Genomic DNA, 23829 nt, shown 5'->3' on the forward strand with positions numbered 1-23829 from the left:
CAAAAACCCGGGCATTTGTTATCATCCAGGACACCGCCACTAGGACATAGACATTCACATGCACCTTGTAGTTTGATTGTTATTTTGAATGTATTTCTCTGTTTCACTTGTTCTTAATAAATGACTATTGCTCAGAAATGACATTGGTGTGATATTATTATCTGTTTATGTTATTTCCTGTGAAATTTCCTTGTTATCTTGAATAATCACTCTGTCTCTCTTTTTGATGTTGTCAAAGGGGGAGAAAAGTACAAAGCAGGCAGCCAAAAATGCCCACAACTAACAGTCGCTTTCTGCAGATAGCCTTAGATTACAAAAGAAAGGGGGAGTGTGCAAAATGTGTCAATACCGCATGCTGTTTGTCACGTTGATTTATACAGGTTGTCATCATCAAAAAGGGGGAGTATGTAAAGACAAAGAGTCAGACAACATACGATCGCAAGTTTCGATGATGACAAAAGACCATCATGCACGTCTACAAACAAATGCAACACATTACCCATCATATCCTTTTCTACGCTTGTCTAAACCTATTATAATGTTTAAGAACATATGTGGACAGAGTGTGATCATGACGAAATGCATGAAAATCACAAAACACAAATTTATGCAGATTTGAAGACCTTGAGTCGACCATAAGGGTCAGCTCAAAGCTCACGGGTCAGCGCAAAACTCAGCCAAACTGGAGATTGGTAAGCGCATGCGTCTTTGCATCGACCATAAGGGTCGGCGCATAACTCACGGGTTAGCGCATAAAACCCTTGAGTCGACCAGAGGTCGGCGCATGGCATAATGATGCTATCCTGGGTCAGCGCATGAAACCTTGGGTCGACCATAGGGGTCGGCGCATTTCCCACGGCTCAGCGCACGCCGACCTATGGTCGACCGCTCGTGCGTAAACTCAGTTTTCTGAGTACTTTCCACTGTTTGAAAAGTTGTTATTTTTGGTTGGTTTATCTGTTACTATATATAGAAGTCAAAACACTTTCATCAACTAACATTTGTCAATTTGAGTTCAAGTGTTCAAGGAAACAAGAAAGAGTGAAAAAGGTGTCCAAGACTCATCATCTTCATCTTCAACGTTTCACAACACATCAACTACACACAATCATTTTTGATGTGGTTCGTGATCGATTAAAGGTGATAAGGTTCGAAGCTGTGATCGAAGAATCCGATTCGGGTTGAAGCTTGTGGCAGGTTCTTTCTTGAATAAAACCGTTAGGGTTTTGTCCTCCAATACCGGTTTGTGTTTGGGGGTTTTTGGACGAATTGCTTCATCAATATTCAGCCGAGCGAAGGTGATTGAGAAGAGGAAGTCTTCATCAGTCTAGTAGCGGAGTCGGTGACATTGAAGTGAAGGATTCGGGTTCGACTCGTTGTGTTTGAGATCAGCCGGGCCGAGGGTTTGAAGAACGGAAGATTCTTCAACAAAGGGGATGGAATCGGAGGTCTAGCAACAACGATCGAAGGTCTTGATTCATCTTGAATCAAGGAGCGAGGATAGGAAACATCATTCAACACATTGGAAGTTCTGTTGTTTACATGCTTTGCAATCCTTGTATAAACGATTAAATTTCACAGGTGATATCTAATTAATCATCTCAATTCTAATTTTAGAATTGAGGGCAGACGTACCCCGAAGCGAGGACGGCAGGGGAACTGCCTCATCAAATCTCTGTCGTCTTTAATTTTCTGCATAAGTGTTTTTCAGCTTAAAAATTAAGTGATTTTAGTTTAAGCAATTTTACCAAACGTTGATATAAGTTGAGTAAGAGATTAAAACTGCTGATTGAATACAAAGTACAATAGTATATTGTACTAGATAAATTTGAATTACTTACTCAACTCAAATATCTCTTGGAGTGTATGCACCCCAAGTGTTTGTTAATTTGCATAAGCCAAAGTTGTCTTAAGTTTGCATCCAGTTTAATTTGGTATTTTGGATCATTGGAACTAGGCTTGCTAGTTAGTGAAATATATCAATTGAGTGTGCAAATAGTGTAGTGATTTGGATTTCTTTTATCTCTAATCCATTAGCTTAACGCATATCCAGTTTTTCAATAACGGTTCGTTTTAGACTAAAATTTTCCTCGGCCGCTTCCGCACTTAAAACAAATTTTCAAAACCAATTTTCTTTTAAATTGGCAGCGCCGACTCAAGTTTTTAATTGGGATCTATTCAACCCCCCCTTCTAGATCCGTGCCATAGTCTAACAGTTATTAAACTGTATCTCTCTGTAAGCCAAACTCCTCATATCCACTAGTTATTACTACATATGGGCTATCAATGTCAGGCTCACATCCCGCCTTTAACCTAAACCAACCAAGAGATCTTGCGAGTTCACCATCTACATTTTTGATGGTTATCTCTACCTTTTCTTTACTAGCTTTTTCAAATCTTGTATATGTAGTGGGAAGCTCAGTCAACATTAAATAGAAATATAGAGGTCGGTATAAGCATACTGATACACAGTCCCCAAAACATGAGACATGTAGGGACAAAGTGCTTTAACTCTGAAAGAAGTCGAACATATAAAATTCGGTATAAGACTTATCAAATCGAACCAAATTGAAAAACGCTAATTGAACCAACCCGACACAATAGAAAATCGTTAATCAAACCGAACCAAATTGAAAACCGTAAAAAATAACATTTGGTTCAGATGAGTTCGGGTCATTTTCTAACAGAACCGCACAGTTTAGTTTGATTTGCAGTTTGTATTTTACAAAACAAATCAAACTAAACTGGACCACATTATATCACAAAATCTTAAAGACCATTATATTTTTTTATATTCTTTAGAGAAATCAATAAGTACTATGCATATATTTTATCATATTCTTTGTATGATATATTTTTTTAATTTACAAATCAGTAAAAATAAAATTTTATTTATTTATAAATATTATTATTATTTTTTGAAATAAAATTACTATATATTTATTTTTGTTTTCACTTTTATTTGTATATGTTGATAAGGATAAGATTAAAAGAAAAACAAATAATTTATACTACTTTCGCATTTCTTTATATATAAAATTCAATAATAAAAAGATTATAATATTTTCAGATTGCGGTTCCTTCTGATCCTAGAAAGCCTCCAAAAAAAACTAGCTACGGAACGACCGAGCAGGGGCAAAAATACTATAACTTTTTCAAAGTGATGATGAAAATGGTTGAAATGATCTTTCATATTAAAAAATCCATTAATTTTACCGGGGAGCACCTAAAGAATATTTATTCGGAGAGAGCCCTTCTACTCGGACCGTCGGATCACCGGACTAAGTTTTTTTTTACCGTTAGCATAGCCATATGCATGCACTTGTTTATAATTACACAATATAGAATTTCAAATTTATTTAAAAATTCAATTTCATGTATATTATCATTTAGACATAAGATAAAATTGTAAGACACAATTCATATTTATGTATCAAATTATAAATTTATTTTAACAATTATAAATTTATTTTATGGTAGTGTATGAAAGAATAAATACAAAATTATGTTGTCCTCTATATATTGTATGTATGACTCAATAACAATCTTGTAAAAAATCTTATCTATCGAACCAATCTAAATCACATTAGTTTGATTTGATTTGATTTAGGTTTATTTTTAAAAGGCAATTGAACCAAATTGAATTGCACTATTGTTCTCTTAAAGTTCAGACGACTTCTAGAGTCAGAATCGCCCAAACTGCACCGCGAGCTCTCGCTATATGTAAAAAAAACGTTTACCATTAGTAAGCATGGCAATATAAAATGTAATCATAGGGACCTACCTAAATCCTCCCCGAATTTGACGGGGAAAACCCATTTTAATTGGGTTTGAGTTTTCTTCGATTACTAGTTAATTGAGACACTAGTGCCCATCCCGAATCTACCTCATTTATTTTACTATGTACTTTATTATTTAATTTTGATAATTTTATTTGTCAAGTAGTCTAGTGACTAGAATTCAACCTTTAATGGAGAACAAGTGAGATGTCGCAGATTCGAATTTGCGCTTCTCCATCTAATATTCTTGTTGTTCGGGAAAAACAAAGCATAGAGTATTTTTTATTGGTGCCTCTTGTAACTAATAAATAAATAAATAAATATAATTTTTTAGAATTGTTTTATTTTATTATTTATAATATAATTTGATATTAGAAAATAAGAATATTTTTATTAAAAACATGAATTTCATTAAATGGATGATTGTGGGATAAGGATATCTGGGCTAACTCAAACTCGTTGAAAAGGAATTTGAATTTGAATTTATCATCCTCGTCAAGGATTAAGACGAGAAAAAAAAATTGAAGATTCAAATTTAGATAAAAAGAAGGTAAAAGTTGTCTCGGACCCGTTAGCATATTTAACCATTAGTCGAAGCATATATATATATATATATATATATATATATATAATTGATATACACTGACAGTGTAAAGATTTTTTACACTGTCAGTTAATCATAACTATTTATTTATTTAAAATATTTGACTTTTATTTTAATCACTTAAAAAGTAATACAAACGGATGATTGTGATGCATTGACAGTGCATATCAATTAATCTTATATATATATATATATATATATATATATATATATATATATATATATATATATATATATATATATATATATATATATATATATATATATATATATATATATATATATATATATATATATATATATATATATATATATATATATATATATATATATATATATATATATATATATATATATATATATATATATATATATATATATATATATATATATATATAATTAATTGTTATGCACTGTCAGTGTAAAAAAATTTACACGGTCAATACATCACAATCATCCGTTTGAGTTACTTTACATATGATTATAGAAAAAGTCAAATTTCTCTAAAAAATCAATGGATGTGATTAACTGACAGTGTCAAATATTTTTACACTGTCGATGCATTTCAATTAAATTCTATATATAAACCTAAAGTGTAATTAATACCATATGTCTGATTCAAACTTGTTTTCCACTAACACATGAGCATGTCAATTTTCAAACACTGTTGGATGAGAATGCAGACAGAAACCTCTCATGAATCAATATGTACAGTTGAAAATACAAAAAGTTGGGATTATGCATGTGAATAGTGTAAACACCTTTAAAAGATGTGGACAAATCCAAGTGAGTGCTAAGTATGTATTCCTACAAATCCGAAAGGGAAACAACATGCTCTCACTCATATAGACCATAGTCCCATGTTTTCATATTGCCGACCATATAATTGTGAAATGGGCATGAATTTAAGTTTAAAAATGCTAACCATGGATTCTCTTATAAGTGTAATTGTTCATGAAAGTGACACCAAGCAATTTGTTAACCTTTTTTTCTTTTTAAATTAGATACATTGAGATTTTACTCGTTCTGTTCCAAAAGGAATAAAAGACATGAGACATTGACCAATATTTATTCAAATTCACTGTTTCGATGGCAGAGTGATTAATTGAACCTAAACCAGTTCAAGTATAAAGATTACATTTACTTAAAACTGTATTGTTGTTTTAGGATTTGGCTTCTCTAAATTAAATTATTAATAAAATGAAAATAAAAACCAAGTGTTAATACACATTGGTTGATAATATTGAGCATTTATTTATTCATCAATAATTAATAGGTGTTTATTACGAAGATTTTTCATTTTATTTGAATTTACGACACCTATGTAGATAATATTCACTTCATTGATTGTGATTTGCTAGTATGGTGACTCAATCTTCTCTCATGATTCTCTTTCTCTAAATGAGGTACGGTAAACCTACAAAATACTCTTATGCCAAAGATACTAGTGATATGTGTGAGTGTCAATTGTTATGAATGATATAATGATGTGTATGTTCGATTTAGGATCGACTAACGTGTGTTTGTCTGTCCGTTTTTTTAATAAATATACGTGAAAATATATACAATATTGTTTTATTTAATGTTAATTTTAATTAAAAGTTATATAAGAAGTTAATAGTAGGATGTTATGTGAAAGAAGATAATAGTAGTTTCAATAGAAGTTATTAGAAGTTATTATGTAAATTATCTAAGGATAAAATTGGTAGAAAAATAGGCTACATCAAAATCAAAATTTCTCTTTATATATTGTTATAGATTATGAGCGTATGATCCACTACATGGGCCTCCAAATCCCAGGGGTCTTACATTTTTAAGTTACACTAGGCCCAGTCCAAATGAATATATAACTAAAAAACATGCCGGAGATTATTTATATATAGAAGTGGTACGAGTTCGGCAATCATGTTTGAGACACGTGATTGCTGAGTTATTTCAAATTTGATAAAATTTGATAGCATATTAGTTTTTTTAATTTTATAAATTCTATATGTTTATTTGTCAATTGTTAACTTTCTTATTTATAATTTTATTTATTAATTATTTATTAGTTTTAATATTGTAGTTTGTTCTCTTTTTTAATGTGCATCAATAAAATATAAACAATATTTTTTATTTAAATATAATTTTTTTAAATATAGCATGTCAAATTTAATAGTAGAAAATTATGTGAAGGTTAATAGTGGTTTCAATGGAAGTTAGTAGATTTTTTTTTAAGATAACCACTCATTTCAATTTAGATCCCTAAATAATCTATTTTTCAAAAAAAAATACCAAATAACCATTTTTCTTAACTGATGCACCAGAGAGGAGACGTCATTAGCCTTGGCGCATGTAGGCGCCACATGCCTTGGCGCATTCATGTGTGCATGTGTGTATGTGCCACATGCATTGACGCATGCTTGTGTGTGTGTGTGGAGTCTAGTGCTTTTGCGCATGCATGGTTTGCTTCTTCTATAAATACCATCCTCGCATCTCCATATTATTTCACACAACTTCTTACCCTCTTCCATTTTCCTTCAATTTCTTCAATCACCTTCAATTTTATTTTCTTTAATCATGTCTGAATACATTCACAAGAGAAATGTCAATTTAATCTTTTCAGCAGTCGCACATCCGATAAAGATTCGACTTTGGAATATATATTCATTTGAACGTCTTAATCGGACGTTGAATCCTTGGTTAGATGGTGAAAGGATTAGAAGAATTCAATGGCTTGAGTCCACGTTCAACCAAAATGGAGAAGTACGTGAATGGATGGATATTAAGACTGACAGAGATGTTCACATGATGATGCATAATATGTTCAAAATTGTTTTGATGGTTGTAATCGCTTAGTTATAGTAATGGTATTTTAATTGTAGTAGTTGTTTGTGTTGTTGTTTATGTGTTGCTTGTGTATTGAATGTGTTGTATTTGTTTGTGATGGTATTTCCTCACAAAGTTATCATATGAAATAAATTTTATCTTTAATATAAAGCAAAAGAGGTACATGTACAATTATCCTGTTGTGCTCGTTCCAACACTAGGGCAGTTAGTATGATTGTGACCTGGCTGACGACATGAACTACATAATCGAACCATTTTGTTTGTTGTATCCATTTCAGTTCGAATACGGGTGCTATTTGGGCAGCCATTTTTCTTTCTTCGCATAACTTCATTGTGCCAGAGAATGTCCCCTTGATATTCAGGACAATAATCCTCTTTTGCAACAACTGAAAAACTAATTTTGTAAACATTGGATAGGCTTATGACTTTGATTGATCCACGCCATATAGGGTGCTAGACCAACTCAATAGTATATGGCGTGGTTTAGATCGGTTATAACGCCACAATTTATGTCTGAGCCAAGGTATTTTATTGATCCACGTCAACTAGCTTCGTCATCATACGCCCAACAACAAGTCGTCGTCCAAGAACAATGTCAAACCACCCAAACCCAACGACCAACCTCACACCACCGCCCTATCATATACACCTAACAACCAAACACCCAACCTCACAAATCATTCATGTCACACACCCAATCTCAAAACCAAGAATCAAACTCTACCCATCAACAACCATACACAGTCAGATGATTCATACAATTCATGTCATCGTAACCCCCCACCAATGATCACCCAAACATCTCATTGCCACAACACATAACCATTATTTAACTATATTACATCCCATGAATCATTGATTTGTTTCCAAATCGATTCAATGTCCTCATTTGGGAAACCATACCGTCCGCAATTCACCCAACCACAACAACCCAACTACGAGAATATGGGCACCGAACTCAATTACGGAAGCATAGTTGGCGAGAACCCCCTAACTATTAGGAACAAATGATGACACATCTATCAAAAACCGATGGACCTTCCACCGGACCTTCACACCATCCACCATTGGATCATGTCAGCACTCAAAGATCCCAAACACCTCAGGAAAATTGTGGGAGACCTCAAAGACAGACTAACGCACCTGGATGTGGAATAGGGGGTGTTTCAATCGGGCGGGTCATTGAATTTCTTGTTAATTCCGTGTAATTTTTTATCATATTATATATAATTTTTATTTTCAGTATTTTTTTTAAAATTAACATTTAAATTAAAAAAAAAAAATAGGTGCATGCGCCACATGCGTTGTCGCATACATTATGTAGTATATGCATGCGCCAATGCATGCGGCACCAAGGCATGCATGCGCTAATAGGCATGGCGCCTAGGTTGTACACCATTGGGAGCATGCGCCAAAAGGCATGGTGCCTCCTCTCTAGCTTAATTGGATGCGTCAGTTAAGAAAGGTGGTTATTTTTTTATTTTTTTTAAAATAGGTTATTTAGGGATTAAATTTAAATTAGTGATTATTTTAAATAAAAAAATCAAGTTAGCAAGTAAATTCTACAATAAAGTAAAAATATAAATGGTAGAAAAATAAGTTACACCAAATAAAATATTCCCTTTATATATTGTTATAGATATCAGATTCAAATTCGACGCTGCAGATTTAATTAAGAACAACAAGGAATTTTAAATATTATTTTTTTCATTCTTTTTGTATTTCTCCCAAATTGCTTTATAAAATTAGAAAGTTTGATTCTGATTATGAGTAGGGTAAGAAAAAGAAAAGACTTGATGAATTAACTCAATGTCAATAGCTCTTGATAAATTTATCATAAAAGAATCACATTTTTTTTTTAAAAATCATAATGTTGATAGAATTAACATAGAAAATATTAACTTACAACTAAAAATATTTTTAATGCTATTGAATTTTTTTATAATTTAAATAAAAAAAATAATTCTATTTATATTTTATATTTTCTTAAAAAGAGCTCATTTTTAATATTAGAACATGGCCTCCAAATTGGTTGAGATGGTCTTGTTAGATTATTAATTTTATGTGTTTTTATTTGATCAAATTTACTTTCTATGGATTGTTCATAACCATAGATATGTAGAGTTATCATCATTAACTTTAATACTTTTCATCTTCCATTTCTAAATTTCACGCTTTCTTTCAAATCTACAAGTCTTTTCCGGTTTGTGATTTCCTTATGTCGTGCACCTCAATTCTTCTTTATCTTTTCTAATACATCCAATTTCTGCTCTCTATTTGTATTTATGTCATCTTATGTTGGCTAGCCATAGCATAGTTAAGTCTATTGATTCTTAGAGGACCATTTTTACTTAAGATCCCTCGACTAAGATCATAATCTTTTGAAGAGTGGACGTAGGCAGGTTATTGTGTGTGCGCGCTTATGACTTATTTAACACTAATGCATGTTTGTAATTTCATTGTCTCATTCATGCCAATAAATATGTATTTTTTACTCTTTTTTTTCTCTTTGAATCATTCATCTCTCATGCTTATATACACTTATGTTCATAACATCTTTTTGTTGAAACAACATGTGTTGTAAGATCGACTCATGGTATTTTTTTTTGCCAATCATATTGTTCTTATCGTTAAGTTCGTAATGAGCTTGAGAATATTATGGTGATCAACAATAAATATTTATGTCTTAATTGTTTAGGACAATATGTCTAACCCAAATAAAATCTCTCTAGTTGACTTATTACCAAAAACTAATGGATCTTTTTTTCTTAATGGTGGGGTGTCTCATTATTTTACATATGTGATTTTTCTCCTTCCATCAATATTGGATGTTATGTTGTATCAATATACTCCATGTTTTATTCTTAGGGTAGTACATCTACATGGATGTCTGATTTCTCTTGTTAGTTATTACACAAGAAGGAAGAAAGTCTTTTGAATTATCTCCCCTGGGATATAAAAACGCAAATGAAGATTGAATAGGAATACAAAAATGTTATGGTAAGTAGCGTCAAGTTAGAAATTATCATCAAAGCAGGTCAATTTCTTTATTTTCTTAAAATATACTTTTTCAAATATTTTCTTTGAGAATAAGGAAATATTCAAGTTTGGGATTGTGATGACAGACGATTATAATATCTTTTTAGTAGTCAATTTAGTTATTTTAAAGTACTTTTACTGATAATGCATTTGCATTTAATAGTTTTTGAATAAGGATTCAAAATATTTGTGGAAAGTATCAAACCAAGTCGAAACCACCCTAACCAGAAAATTTTCATAGTATTTTATCGTGAAAGTTATGATGATGAAGCAATGAGAGGTCTAGCACACGAAGAACAAAAGGAAAACAAAGAAAGATTGAAAAAGACAGCTAATAGTGGTGCACATATACCCTATAGTGGTGTTATCCTACTACAAATGGTAAGAGCTGCAATTTGAACATTTTTCCAGAGAATTGTAAAATTGCAAAAACAAAGTAATTGAGAAATAGTTGTGTGGTTAGGTCTAAGTGTGGTGCAATATATTGCTGTTAAAAATTTTCTATAAATTTTAAAACGTGTTTAGTCATAAGGGTTCCGAATTTTTAAGAGGCAAAAAAAATATCTTGATACCAAGGAAAGCGAAAAATAAAGATTATCATTAGGGAATATTCCTAATCGTTGTAAGTCTTATTTCTTTCTTTTTAGCCCTGGAACCCTTAAGGATGAGTGACTATATCTCTTTGATTAGTTGTGTGGTTAGGTCTAAGTATGGTGCAATATATTGTTGTTAAAAAATTTCTATAAATTTTAAAACGTGTTTAGTCATAAGGGTTCTAAATTTTTAAGAGGCAAAAAAAATATCTTGATACCAAGGAAAGGGAAAAATAAAGATTATCATTAGGGAATATTCCTAATCGTTGTAAGTCTTATTTCTTTCTTTTTAGCCCTGGAACCCTTAAGGATGAGTGACTATATCTCTTTGATTAGGTTCTCTTTAGATGATTTTAGATTATTATGATTTCTAGGAATAAAGCATGAATAGTCTTGGTCATTAGTATACTATTATGTGCTACAAAACCTTCATTAGTTGCGATTATATTCCCCCATAATCTCTAGGGTTGCTTTAGATGGAGTGGGTTACTTGGCGGTCAATTCGTTAGGTAACCGTGTTTTGTAAAATAGTCTTATTTACATGCTATAAAACCTTTGTCCGTTGAAAATATATTCCCTCAATATATCTAGGGTTCTCTTTAGACAAATCGAGCTACTTGGCAATCAACTTGTTAGGTAACCGTGTTTTGTAAAGGTCATAAGTAGCATCAACTTAGAAAGATTAGGTTCAGACATAGATTTCTCACAAATTGGGGTAGATGATTCGAAGAGGGAACTTAATCGTCTTTATCATCATATTTTCTAATTGTGAGTCTAGCTCATTAGTTTTATAATTAATCACAAACCAATCAATCACATTGTGTGCACCCCTCTTTATGATTACAATTCTCGTGTTACAATCATAAGTATAATTACCTTATCCTTGTACAAAGTTAACACAATCTTCAGGGTATGATATTTTACTCAGCACATTATAGTTTTTGTTAGCACAACTACTACCACATGTATTTACGCTCCAACAAACTGGTGTTGTTTCTGGGGATTATAGATCACTTCAACAAGGAACCAAAAGGTTACAGTACTTGATATTTAGTGCATTTAGATTAAATTTCATCCTTAACATAACCTTGATGATTTTGTGCGAGTATAATATTTCACCAAAAGGATTCGTGCAGACACAAGACTACTCTTGGATGTTTCAGATGGTGGCACCGTGTTGAACAAATGTGGCTTGACAGTGAAATAACTAATAGATAACATGGTCTAAAATGAGTATTGTTCATTATCTCGCCGAGGTGTTAGAAGAAAAGGAAATGGATTAGTTGATACTCAAAATGCATTATTAGCCCGTCACAAATAAATGAAGGAGTAATTGGACGTTCTAACTAAGAAAATAGAAGATTCCCAATTGGGGTATCATTAGGTAAAACAGGTGCAACAAACTCATATATGTGATTTGTGTGGTGAAGGTCACAAAAGTGGTCAATGTAACTCAGGTGGATATATTGAAGAAGAAACTAATTTTATGAGAAATTTTCAAAAAAAATAGCTCATTCTCAAGCACATATACACTAGCCTAGAGAAATCATCCAAATGTCAGATGGAGAAAATATTTTGGTCAAGAGTCTCTAATCTAGGGCATTAGTATCAAAAAAGACATCAGAATCAACATCTGAGTATGCAACAAAAGAAATAGTACTCGAATCAATAACATCGGTATAGAAATCAACAAAACCATATCAACATCAACAACAACAGATCTCAAATCAATAATAACAATACTCAAACCAATAATGATCATATTCAATTCAATATTAATCATATAGAAATAAAAATAACCTTCACAACAATACCATCTACTATTTCACCAAAGACCATAACAATAATACCAAAATGATAATGGTTGATCACTTTGTATGTGCAAGTATACATAATTAAACTAGTAGCAAGTGATAATAAAAAGTATCAATCCCACGAGGATTATATTAAGCATAATAATTTTCATACAAGAGTTTGGAAAGTAAGCATGAACACTGTTTACAAAAATAGTTTTGTGTGTCACGTGGCCAGAAACAAGAAAATCATGAAATAAGAGTAAGGATTTTAATAGAATGCATTAACATGCTAGACAATCATCTATATAATAATTTCATCAAATGCAAGAATATTGATGTGTGGTGTTGTGACATATGAGGCTACATCTAAACTTTGTGGTGTGATAGGTCGCAAGTATTTGGTTATATCGAGTAGTATAAAGAGTTATCATATCTACATAGACCAAATAACAAGTATCGTTATCTAATGCTTCTATATGTATCTAAGGCTATGCAAAAACTAGCTTTTTGTACAAAAAAGGGAAAATAGCAAATTTAGCTCAATGTTAAAATAAGAGATCAAAACAATGATTCTTGTCTACCAACTTTGCTCGTATGAATCGTAGCACCTAATCATAACGAGAATTATATTTTTGTAGAAAACACTCAATTAGTGGTAACGTCCATTTTCGTCGGCACGTTACCAGAGTTTAAACCTGTAAAGTATCAGCTTTCGCAGTATAAATTTTAAATTTAAAAATAGTTTACAAATTATAAGTAACTTCTCGATTATTTTTTAGACGTTTTCACAATCTCTAAACCAACGGTTTGAATTCCTAAGTCGATATCATTTACACCCTAAAAACTTTTATAAAACTAAAGTGCGGAATTTTAATGTAAATCTAGTGCAAAATTAAATCTTGGATGCCTTTACGATAAATCACAACCTTATTTATAGTTAATTTTGCACTTCAAATGCTCCAGAAATCGTGTATAATCGGGGAGGAATGGGCTACAGTGGTTGAAGAAAATGCAGAGAATTCTAGAACTGGACGTCATGATGGGCGTCATGCCTTATGACCGGCTTCTAGTCATGATTTGAAAATTTGTATTTTGAACCATTTCTTCATTCCTTTTTAGGTCTATTTATAGAAGGTTTCTATTCGTTGCAAAGTTTTTCTCTTTTTTGTGTTCTTGGGCCCTTGTCTCTTCATCGATTAACCTTAAACTTAAACCAAAGAATAAAGCAAATTTCTTTTTCTTTTCTAATATGTGTGTTAAGATAGCACAATGCACATGGAAGATAACTCGGCCCTTAGGCAGCTGATGCAACAACCTTTTTAAAGCTTGGTAACTTTTTGCTCATCCTTATCATTTAACGTCATTGATTAACCCTAATTACTTGCTCTATAATTATCTTCAACATAATAAAGTCACATCTTTTCCAACACCTTGTGCTTAACCTTAAACCAAAGAATAAAGCAAATGTTCGTCATATATTTTACTCATGCACATTAAATTAAAACAATGTAAAACTAAAAGATAGAACACATATTGTGCTCACTACTATATATGAAAATTCACTTTAAAATATATAGAAATAATTATAAATTCCTCCGATACGAATTTTCTTGATGTTTTTCTTTTTGTGTATTGTGACTCTCATGTAATAGTTTTGTTTTTTTTTCATGTTTTTGAGAAAATAACTCAATACATCTTATGTTTATTGTCTAATCCGATATATATATATATATATATATATATATATATAATATATATATATATATATATATATATATATATATATTATATATATATATATATATATATATATATATATTATATATATATATATATATATATATATATATATATATATATATATATATAATATATATATATATATATATATATATATATATATATATATATATATAAAAGTCATAATCTGACATAAAAGATATCTAAAGTTTAGATTTGAGCTATTAATATATTTAAATTGAAAATTCTAATAATTCTGTTTGTCGACTTAAAAATATTTAAATAAATAATTTTATTTATATTTAAATAGATTAACAAATTAGAAAATTAATATTTATGTAAGTTGACTTATTTAAGTTTAGATTAAAAAGTATTAGTATTATAAATTATATGTTGGGAAAATTAACATAGGTTATCGTATATAAGTTGTTTTAAGTATATTTTCATAAATTCTCAGATTACGTTTTATGTTTTATTTTAGTATTTTATTTGACACTAAACAAAATATAATATCAAAAAATAGTATATTTCAATTTTATTCTATAATAATATATTTAAATATACAAAACATTAATAAAAGTTGAGAAGCATAAATTAAAAAAAAATTAAAATATTGTAACATTATTCAAAATATAAAATTTAAGTACACCACTCAAATAAATTTTTTAAAACTATTTGTAATGATTAAACTTTTTATATTTAAATGTAGGTACAGTTAGATCCTTTCGGTCATGAGAATTTTTTAATGCACCATATATATTACTTAGATACCAAGTAAAAATACTAAAATGTCTCTTAGATTTCGGAGATGCATCTTCGAACACATCTTGTAACATTAAATTATTCGGAGATGCATCTCTGTAATATTTTAAAAGTTACACATCATGCATTAACTCTGAAAGGCCTGACACACATATTGTATCGGATACGCATCTCCAGTTATTTTCACGGATATGCATCTCTGTAACATACCAGAACATTGCATTTTATGTTTTGTTTATGCTTATTCAGATAAAGATTTATAAACGTTCTTTAGTCCAATAAGTGACACGATTTAAACCATGCAATTGATATGCAAAAAGTGACGTATATATCCAAAAATGTCATATATAAATTAAGTCGAAATACACAATAAAGTAGCATGAGGTGAAAATAAAATACAATTCATAATGAATCAAAAGTACAACTATTATATACTATTGAGCTACTGCATATGTCGGACAACATCTCTTCTTCCTCCTCTGGCTCATTTGTTTCCTCTACCATTAATCTCCACCGTTCTCCGATTTTGTCTCTGATACATTAATGCCCCGCCCCACGTGCCTCTGCCATGATGGCATCTAGGACCTACCTCACATCAGACCCATCAATGCCTATATATGCAATCTCCACAATGCGACGACATTTAGGCATGACATCCTCAACATGATCTAATTGTGTATGTTCCTCCTCTAGTATCTCCTGACGAGCTAGCCTCGGTGGATATCCTAGAGCAGCCTGCACGATATACATTTGTGACACCCTGAAGAATCATTTGATGTACCCGTCCACGTAGCTCCGGTCCCTCTTAGTTATGGTACTATGTGCCTCCTCTGATACCAGATGACTCTCATAATCATCAAACATGATATCCATCTATATACATGTCAAAGCAGGAGGAGCATAGACAACAGGGTGTCTGGGAATTATCTGAGTGTAGTCGAACTTCCGCATGACGCGTTCAAAAAGATGAGGATCAGTGAGACGTGATTCGCAAGCCAACCATCCCGAGTACATCATTATCTCGTCAAATGGTCGCATCTCACAGTGATCGAAATAGTTGTTGAAGTACATGTCCTCGACAACCAAGCGGTCAAGATACACTTTGAACGACTATGTCGCCTCGTTCCCTCTGTGCAGTGAAAATGTTGTAGCATACGGCAAATCCTCAGTATAAGTCGGTACACTCTCCCAGCCGGAGATGCGCGGGAAATGCTGGAGGATCCAAGCTTGAAAGTTTGGAACACACGAATCATTAGTAATGGTGTTGCAAAGATGAAATAAAAATGACACGTAAAGATTAAAAGACCGATAAATATTATCGTCAGTAGTGTGATGTTGCTTGTGACCTGCTTCGTCTTCCACATACAGGTCTCTGATAACTTCGAGTACAAGTAGACCAAACAAGCAGCCCCTCAGTTATACTTATGGATCCGCTTGAAGTCCTCGAAGTACCGTAGGTAGACAACATCTGTATAAGTGGCACTCTTGTCCACAAAATCGCAATGCTAGCCAAATATAACAAGTATGCTCTCATAGCATACACTCTATGCATCCCCGCTTGCTCGTCATCACCTCTAGCGTCCTTAACTCTTTGGAGCTCACTTGTATATACCTCTTTCAGGAATTCAAACCTATCATGAGCCCCTTTGGTTCTGGCCATCTCCGACAAAGCAACCTCTGGATCAAGTTTTAGATAGTCTACCATCAACTCGAGTGTCTCGTCTTTGATAATCCTCCCATGATCTAGAAGTTTCCCTGATCAGAAGATGCAGCAAACACAACATATCGTCAAGTGTGATAGACATCTCATCAAGCGGGAGGTGAAATGATGAGGTTTCATTGTGTCATCTCTCCACGAATGCACTAAGCATCTTATGGTTTACCGAAGTATAATTGGTCATGCATAAGTCTTTCATCCCAGATATGGAGAAAGGTATCTGAAACCACTCCTCATTCGGTTGAGGCAGGCCGGTAATCTTCCTCATGTGGTTAATAAACTTCAGCGGATCACAGTTCTGTAGAAAATAAAAATCAATGTCAGAAACTTGTAATATATTAATAAACGTAAATTAAAAGATTTAATCCAACTAATGTTATATCTCCGTCTCATATATGTATGGAAATGTGGTCTGGGTACGGAGGTAGTAGTGACAACTCTACATGGCCTCCTCCAAATGGTTTCGACTCAACATCCTCAACAGTCTCACCATTCGGAGGTGGCACTGGCTCATCAGCATCAGAAGCAGGATGTGGCACTGGCTCAAAAACACCATCTGGAGGTGGCACTGACTCAGCAGCATCAGAAGCAGGAGGTACCACTGGTGACTCAAGTACCTCTGACGCTTGAATAAGTGAAACCTGACGCCTGCGAGATGGAGAGAGTGATATGTCGATAGATAAAATTTGTCTCCTACAGGGAGAAGATGATGGAGAAGCCTGAGGGAAAACATGAGCCCTAGAAGTATATGCTTCTGCATGACCAGATGGAAAAAGAGCCTCCGAAACTTGACTTTTCTCCAGCCGCAAGGATGCATGTTGTGTAACTCTCTCATGCCTCAGTTTATCGCGTTTATCAATCTTAATGCTTGCAAGTTAAAGTAAACTTGATAATTAGTGCAAGAAAACAAAACAAAAATATTGGTATCTTTCGGAGATGCATCTCCAGATAACATGAACTGAAATGTTGAAAAATACTGGAGATGCATCTTCGGTTACTGTGCAATTCAAACATTAAAAATTTTAGAGATGCATCTCCAAAATTTTCTACAACTTTTCAAGTTCGTCAATGGCGGCAATGCAGACCACCAAACATCAAAAATAAAAGTTTGATCATCATTTTCGACCAACAAACATGTTTTACACTATGTTTAAACTATCATTCATGCAATTTCTACTCATTTCTCAACTTAATCATCATTTTTAACTCATTTACACAAACTCATTAAACTTATACAAACATCAAAAACTTACAATTTTTCAATTTGATTTTGAACGATGATGTTTCTGATGTTGATTGAAGATCCTTTGAGCTTGATTGTTTGATTTTATACTTGGTGATGGAAAAAAAATATGAGAAATTTTAAAAGGAATTAAACTTTTTTTAAAATGAAGGAGAAAAGTTTTACCGCAATTTAAGTTTCAATATTTTCCGAAGATGCATTTCCAAAAAATATATTTAAAGATATATATCTGAAATATTTTATTATTTAATCAGAATTTAGTGCGTCATTTCAATAGTGCCTAAGTAAGTGAAAGCGTGCATTAAAAAATTCACTTCCCTTGGGTCATACTCAACCCTACTATTTATTTCTACTTTGCTTGAATTGCATCAGATTTTTTCAATGCTTCTTTACCATCACAATACATCAAAAAAGGGAGATGTTATTAGCTGTTGAGACCCAGCGAACCTCCTGTTTTTTTTTTACCGTTTCAGCCAATTTTGTAGTGGTTAAACCAGTCATAAATCCAATTATTGTGCAGAGTGGTTGGTTATATGGCTGATTCGGACCAGTGCTAGGTCCCGTTGAACTGGCAATTGCAGTCCGGCTTCTATTGCATTGATTCAAACACAAATTATAATACAAAATAGAATAAATTATCTTTCAAGTATAGTAAGTTACACAAGTGAATGCTACTACACTGCAACCTTGTACGAGGTATTAAAGAAAACCACATGCATTACCATGCACAAAATACAATACAATAAAATTAAGCAAAGGTTAAGTATAAAATGCTGATTCTACAATTTCTGAAAATATGAAAAGGAAGCCTTAATGACAAGGAAACCTTTATCAGGAAAAAAAATTGCCTTCGCTCAAAGGCAGTCAAAATTACAAAATCTGAGCAGCCGTGTTCAATTTTTCTGCCAAGCTAAGTTGAGTTCTGGTGATGCTAGATAAATATAGCATGAGCAAGTGATCCTGAAAATAGTGAAACATGTGTCAGCCAAAGAAAACTATGATATGTTGTAGCTAAGAAGTGATCATAAACATTAATGTTTGATCATATTTTACAATTGTTTTAAAAACATAAGATCCCACTTCATAAAACAATTGCAACATCTCACCTGCAAGCTGTCATTCACAAGCTTATCAAAATCTGATGGGGGCAATTTGGGGAGGGAACCTACTGCATCTGATATGAATTTTCCTATTTTGTTGTCTGGCTTGACTCGTCCTTCCTGAGATCAAAACTAATTAATACAATGCCAAACATTCAAGTTTGTAATAGGAGAAGACAATGCATCATACCACAACATCATCAACATATTTGTAGATGTCATCAATCAAAGCTAGCAGATGTTCCATTGATGCTTCCATGCCTTCTAAATCAGAGGGAATTTTGTCAACAGTGGTTGCCTTTAGGGTATCATCTGCCATAACAAAAAATCAGCTTCAATCAATAAATTTAAAAATAATGAACATTGGGTTTCATAAAAGAATCTATAACACAAGATAAATCGCAAAAAACAAATAAAAATAGATATCAACAAGACATTGCCATTGCATTGCATGGCTGAGAAATGGGGATATGATAGTTAATGATTAGCATACACTACCAACGGAAACAAAAAACTGATACTTTAATATACATCCAGTCTCAGACAAACGAGTCTATATAGATTTCGGTGAAACTTGGTTCAACCAGAGGCTTTGTAATTTGGAAAATAAAACAGTGTCACTGATTTGTTACATTGTAAATAGAACAGAATTAATTCAGATTCATAACAAACTACCTACGGATTCATTCTCTCAAAAGGAAGTAAACAGCTCAACTTTCATAAAAATAAATGTTCACTTGTTGTATAAAGATTAATTCCATTACATAATCAAAGGCTATAAGAATTTCGAAGTATTTCATGTCAGGCAAGATTATTTTTAAAATATACATCCTAGAGAAGCTTCAGCAAATATTTCAAGTTACAATGATAAATAAAGCTTTAGGGGGGGGGGGGGGGGGGGGGGGAGAATAATGAGGAAGAAAAAAAATAAAAAAGAGGATGATAATAGAGAGTTCAATCAATACTTACATCCAACTCGCTCGGCTTCAACCATACGAAGATCCAGTGGAATTTCTTGAAACTGTGCAGCGATTTGCCTGTCTCCAAGAGATAAATTGTTTGACACGTAAGCTTTTATGATACTCCCTCCAGTTGTGAATCCTGTATCAACAGTCAAATGTATGGGATTGGGTACTTCTCGAGAATAAAATTCATGGATCAATGCACTTCCACCAGTTACTCCAAGTCCAGTTGAATACCTGCATAAATAACCGAAGATAACACCAGTTTCTAACCCAGAAATGGAGATACATACAAGGCATGAGTCACCCTTCCAAGATTGCCAAATAAATGACTAAAGAAGCAACTTAGCACAAAGTACAGTTCTACTGTCCATTTGAATATTAATATTAACCACTGAAGATCATTAAAGAAAGCATGTTTTATTATACTAAGATACACCAAAACTTATGTAGCCCCTGACACTTGAGACTACATTTAATTTATTCATTTTTTCAAATAATTACCAATATCGTCGCGTCAATGTCGAGGTCGTGTTTGGGGTGTCCGTGCTTCATAGACTAAAACCAATTGCTCCATATAAAAATATTAGAGTTAAAACAGAGATTCAGAGAAAAACATTGCATCCCATTCCACACAAACACAACGTAACAAACACTTTCAGATTCCAAAGTGAACATTTTTAACCTATGTCATAGTCCATATATGTATTTCAAAGTTTTATTTATACCCATCACTTATAATTCTGTTACGCACCACTTGAGTGATAACATTGACAGATGAGAAATATTAAAAGAACTGGACTTACCATCCAACTATGATTTCCTTTTGGTTCACTTTTTGGTGGGACAATAACATATTATGGTGGTACTCTATGTCCAAAGCAACCTGAAAAAAAAGTTGAAAAATCAGAACAACTATTTATTAGTTAAAACAGATAATAATTTCATTTAGCTTATTATCGAATAAATAGACACGACCACAGAAGAAACCATTGAAAAGACAAAAAAATGAAAGTTCAACAATAAGGTCAAAAGTAAAATTCAATTATTCAAAACTAAATTCAATTATCCAATATATGTATTCTCCACCTTTTTATTCAAAACTAATTTTAAACATTTAGTCAATTTTATAGCTGCATCGTAAATTTATTAATCTCATCCATACAGAAGATTAACTGCCTCAACAAGAAGCCGGGGAGAAAAGAAGCTCTAATTAGAGATAAATTTAGGAAAAGTAGTTATTTCATATCATATTTTAGCATAGGACTCAGAGAGTTGCTTTATTTGCTCATAGATGATTCTTATGAATCATCTCATACAAGAGGTGTCAGAATATAAGAAGCACTCTTCATCCTCGTCCTTGTTCAAACAAAAATTTAACCAAAATGAACAAAAAAATTGAGGAATTTTGAAAAGAACTCGTTGATCAAGCCATGAAGTGGATATCGCTTCATATAGGAAACTCTAGGATTCATAAGTCTGAGATAAGTGTTTATTTTAAAACTCAACAAATTTTGGATTAGCTTCTAGCTTATCTGAACTGAACATGAGATAAGTATTTATTTGACAACACTAAACACACCAACTAATGGATTTAGGGTTTCATCTCTTCTCATCAATCCTTTGGAACATACGTAACTCCAAAACTAAATCGTATAAATTGAAATGAACAAAACAAATTATTAAACTAAATTGAAATGAACAAAACAAATTATTAAACTAAATTCAAATAAATTGGAATGAGGAAACGTTTATATGGAACTAAAAACAACAATAATGTAGATGGAGGAGAGTGAAGGACCTGGTCGACGGACTCGTTGTGAGGAACGGCGTAGGAATTACGGATATCGACGGTTCCATCGGGAAGAACAGATCCAAGAAGCGTTCCAATGACGCGTTCGGCTTGATCAGGGCGACGAACGTAACAGTCGCAGATGTTGAAGATAACAAGAGGATGAACCTTTGCGGACAAGCTCTGAGAAGAGGAAGAAGATGAAGAGAACTGCAACACTGTGCGATTGCTTGCCGCCATGGTAGGAGCTTGGATTCAACAACACTTCACTGCTCACAAATCACAAAACCAAACAACGCGTGCGAAGAAGACAACACATGGAATCTGATAGTTCACTAGGGTTTTTTACGTGTGGGCTGATCCATTGGGCCTGTTAGGACTTTTAGTTTGAGGAATTATCATGGCACCCCTTAAGTTTTAACTAAAACTCCAATTTTTTTCGTAATACCAAATTTTTTTTTTTCATTAACATTAAGATTTTCTCACTTATGAAAAAAATTGTAGGCCAATGTGTGATAAATTTATCGATTTTTTTTAAAAAAAATTGAAAATAAAATTGTTCCGTTTTAGAACCATAAATGAGATGAGAAGCGATGGTAACGGGAAATCGAAACTTTATGCGTGGTGGAAAGGGACTGACTTGCAAGGTTAATATTCAAACACTCAAATCACTATGTGAGGAGTGAATTAAAATTGAATTTGAAACTTGTTACCTGAATTTAGTATTTCTCTATATATAGTAGAGAGGGAATAAAAAAACTCGTTATTTTTTAGGAGTGAATTAAGGAGGACGGTTAGATGCACTTGCAATTGAGATCATTTGTGATCATCATAAAGAGAGTCCTTGTGTATTGGGAAGGTTCTAGAAGGATCGTAACTCCTTCAGAGTGGTTAACCGAGGTCGTTGCGGTCGGCATATAATAGTCCCCAAGCCCTTGCTTATGCGTAGCAATGCAAAGGTTTGTCACGTTAGTATCAGATGTCGACCACTTTTTTGTTCTCCTTTGGAAGGACGAAAGAGAAACATTTTGGTTTCTTAGGGATTCACGCATTTAATACCTCATACTTCAAACATCCTTCACGAGGTGTCATCATTACGACTCTTGAGAATCAAAACACTTGAGTGTTACATGCGAGTGATTTGACATGTTTGGTAGAGTCTACTCCACTTTTGCATGCTAAAATATAGTTCTTGAAGAGTCGGTGTTGTTTCTTTTTCTTATAGTCATTTCCTCATTTTAAAGGTTATCTTCTTCTTTGACACTATTTTCTTGTATCTGAAAAGTTAGTGCGTATTGGGTAAAAATCATAGAAGAATGGTCACAAATCCCAAAAGAATGTTTTATCTGCTTGGATGAATTTTGTCTACTCTTCCATTATTTATTTTTGTAACACCTTTCTTTTTTTATTAATTAATTAGTTTAACTTTTAATTTTAATTTCTTGATTGTGGATCGAACAGACGATTTTGATTGATTTATTTTATGTGATCATGATATAATAATTCTCTAATTATTTATTCTTATATGTTTGATTGATGATGTTTGAAATATAATATTTTTAGCCTATTTAAAGTAATAATATGGCAGTATATTAATTTAGATGTTAATAATAATTAAGAGAATTATTTAAATATATACAATGAGACCCTTTATTTCTCGCATTATTTCTCTAGTAATTTTCCATGTATCTCTTACGTTATTATTGTAATTTTCTTTTCCTTTGTTTTCTTTTTGAACTCTTAGGAATTAGATCGACCTCACTATTTCAAAATAATAAACAATAAACCCTTAATTCAACGTCAAGCGGCATTTTTCTCAATCAAATTCAAAACACAATAAATATACGACTAGAATTGAGTGCCACGAGCCTTA

General features: G+C 32.5%; 1 protein-coding gene and 1 non-coding gene across 2 annotated transcripts; both read right to left on the reverse strand.

Moving 5' to 3' along the window:
* Positions 1-18715: 18715 nt before the first annotated feature.
* On the reverse strand, positions 18716-22340 carry LOC127083934 (eukaryotic translation initiation factor 3 subunit F). Its single transcript, XM_051024303.1, has 6 exons — positions 21966-22340; positions 20971-21050; positions 20172-20401; positions 19393-19514; positions 19209-19322; positions 18716-19062 (listed from the first exon to the last, which is right to left on the reverse strand). The coding sequence occupies exons 1-6, from the start codon at positions 22194-22196 to the stop codon at positions 18973-18975; spliced, it is 867 nt and encodes a 288-aa protein (XP_050880260.1). The 5' UTR covers positions 22197-22340; the 3' UTR covers positions 18716-18972.
* LOC127089961 (small nucleolar RNA snoR1) lies at positions 21429-21523 on the reverse strand. Its single transcript, XR_007791507.1, has one exon. It is a non-coding gene; the product is annotated as a small nucleolar RNA snoR1 (small nucleolar RNA).
* Positions 22341-23829: the final 1489 nt, after the last annotated feature.

The sequence above is a fragment of the Lathyrus oleraceus genome, chromosome 5 (assembly GCF_024323335.1).
Source record: "Lathyrus oleraceus cultivar Zhongwan6 chromosome 5, CAAS_Psat_ZW6_1.0, whole genome shotgun sequence".
Classification (NCBI taxonomy): Eukaryota; Viridiplantae; Streptophyta; class Magnoliopsida; order Fabales; family Fabaceae; genus Lathyrus; species Lathyrus oleraceus.

Bases quoted from the DNA above. Each gene is read 5' to 3' on its own strand.
- LOC127083934 (XM_051024303.1), bottom strand. From the start codon at position 22,196: ATGGCGGCAAGCAATCGCACAGTGTTGCAGTTCTCTTCATCTTCTTCC. The intron at 19,323-19,392 runs GTATGATGCATT...TTTTGATCTCAG, and splicing joins AATATGTTGATGATGTTGTG to GAAGGACGAGTCAAGCCAGA. The intron at 19,063-19,208 runs GTGAGATGTTGC...CACTATTTTCAG, and splicing joins TTGTGAATGACAGCTTGCAG to GATCACTTGCTCATGCTATA.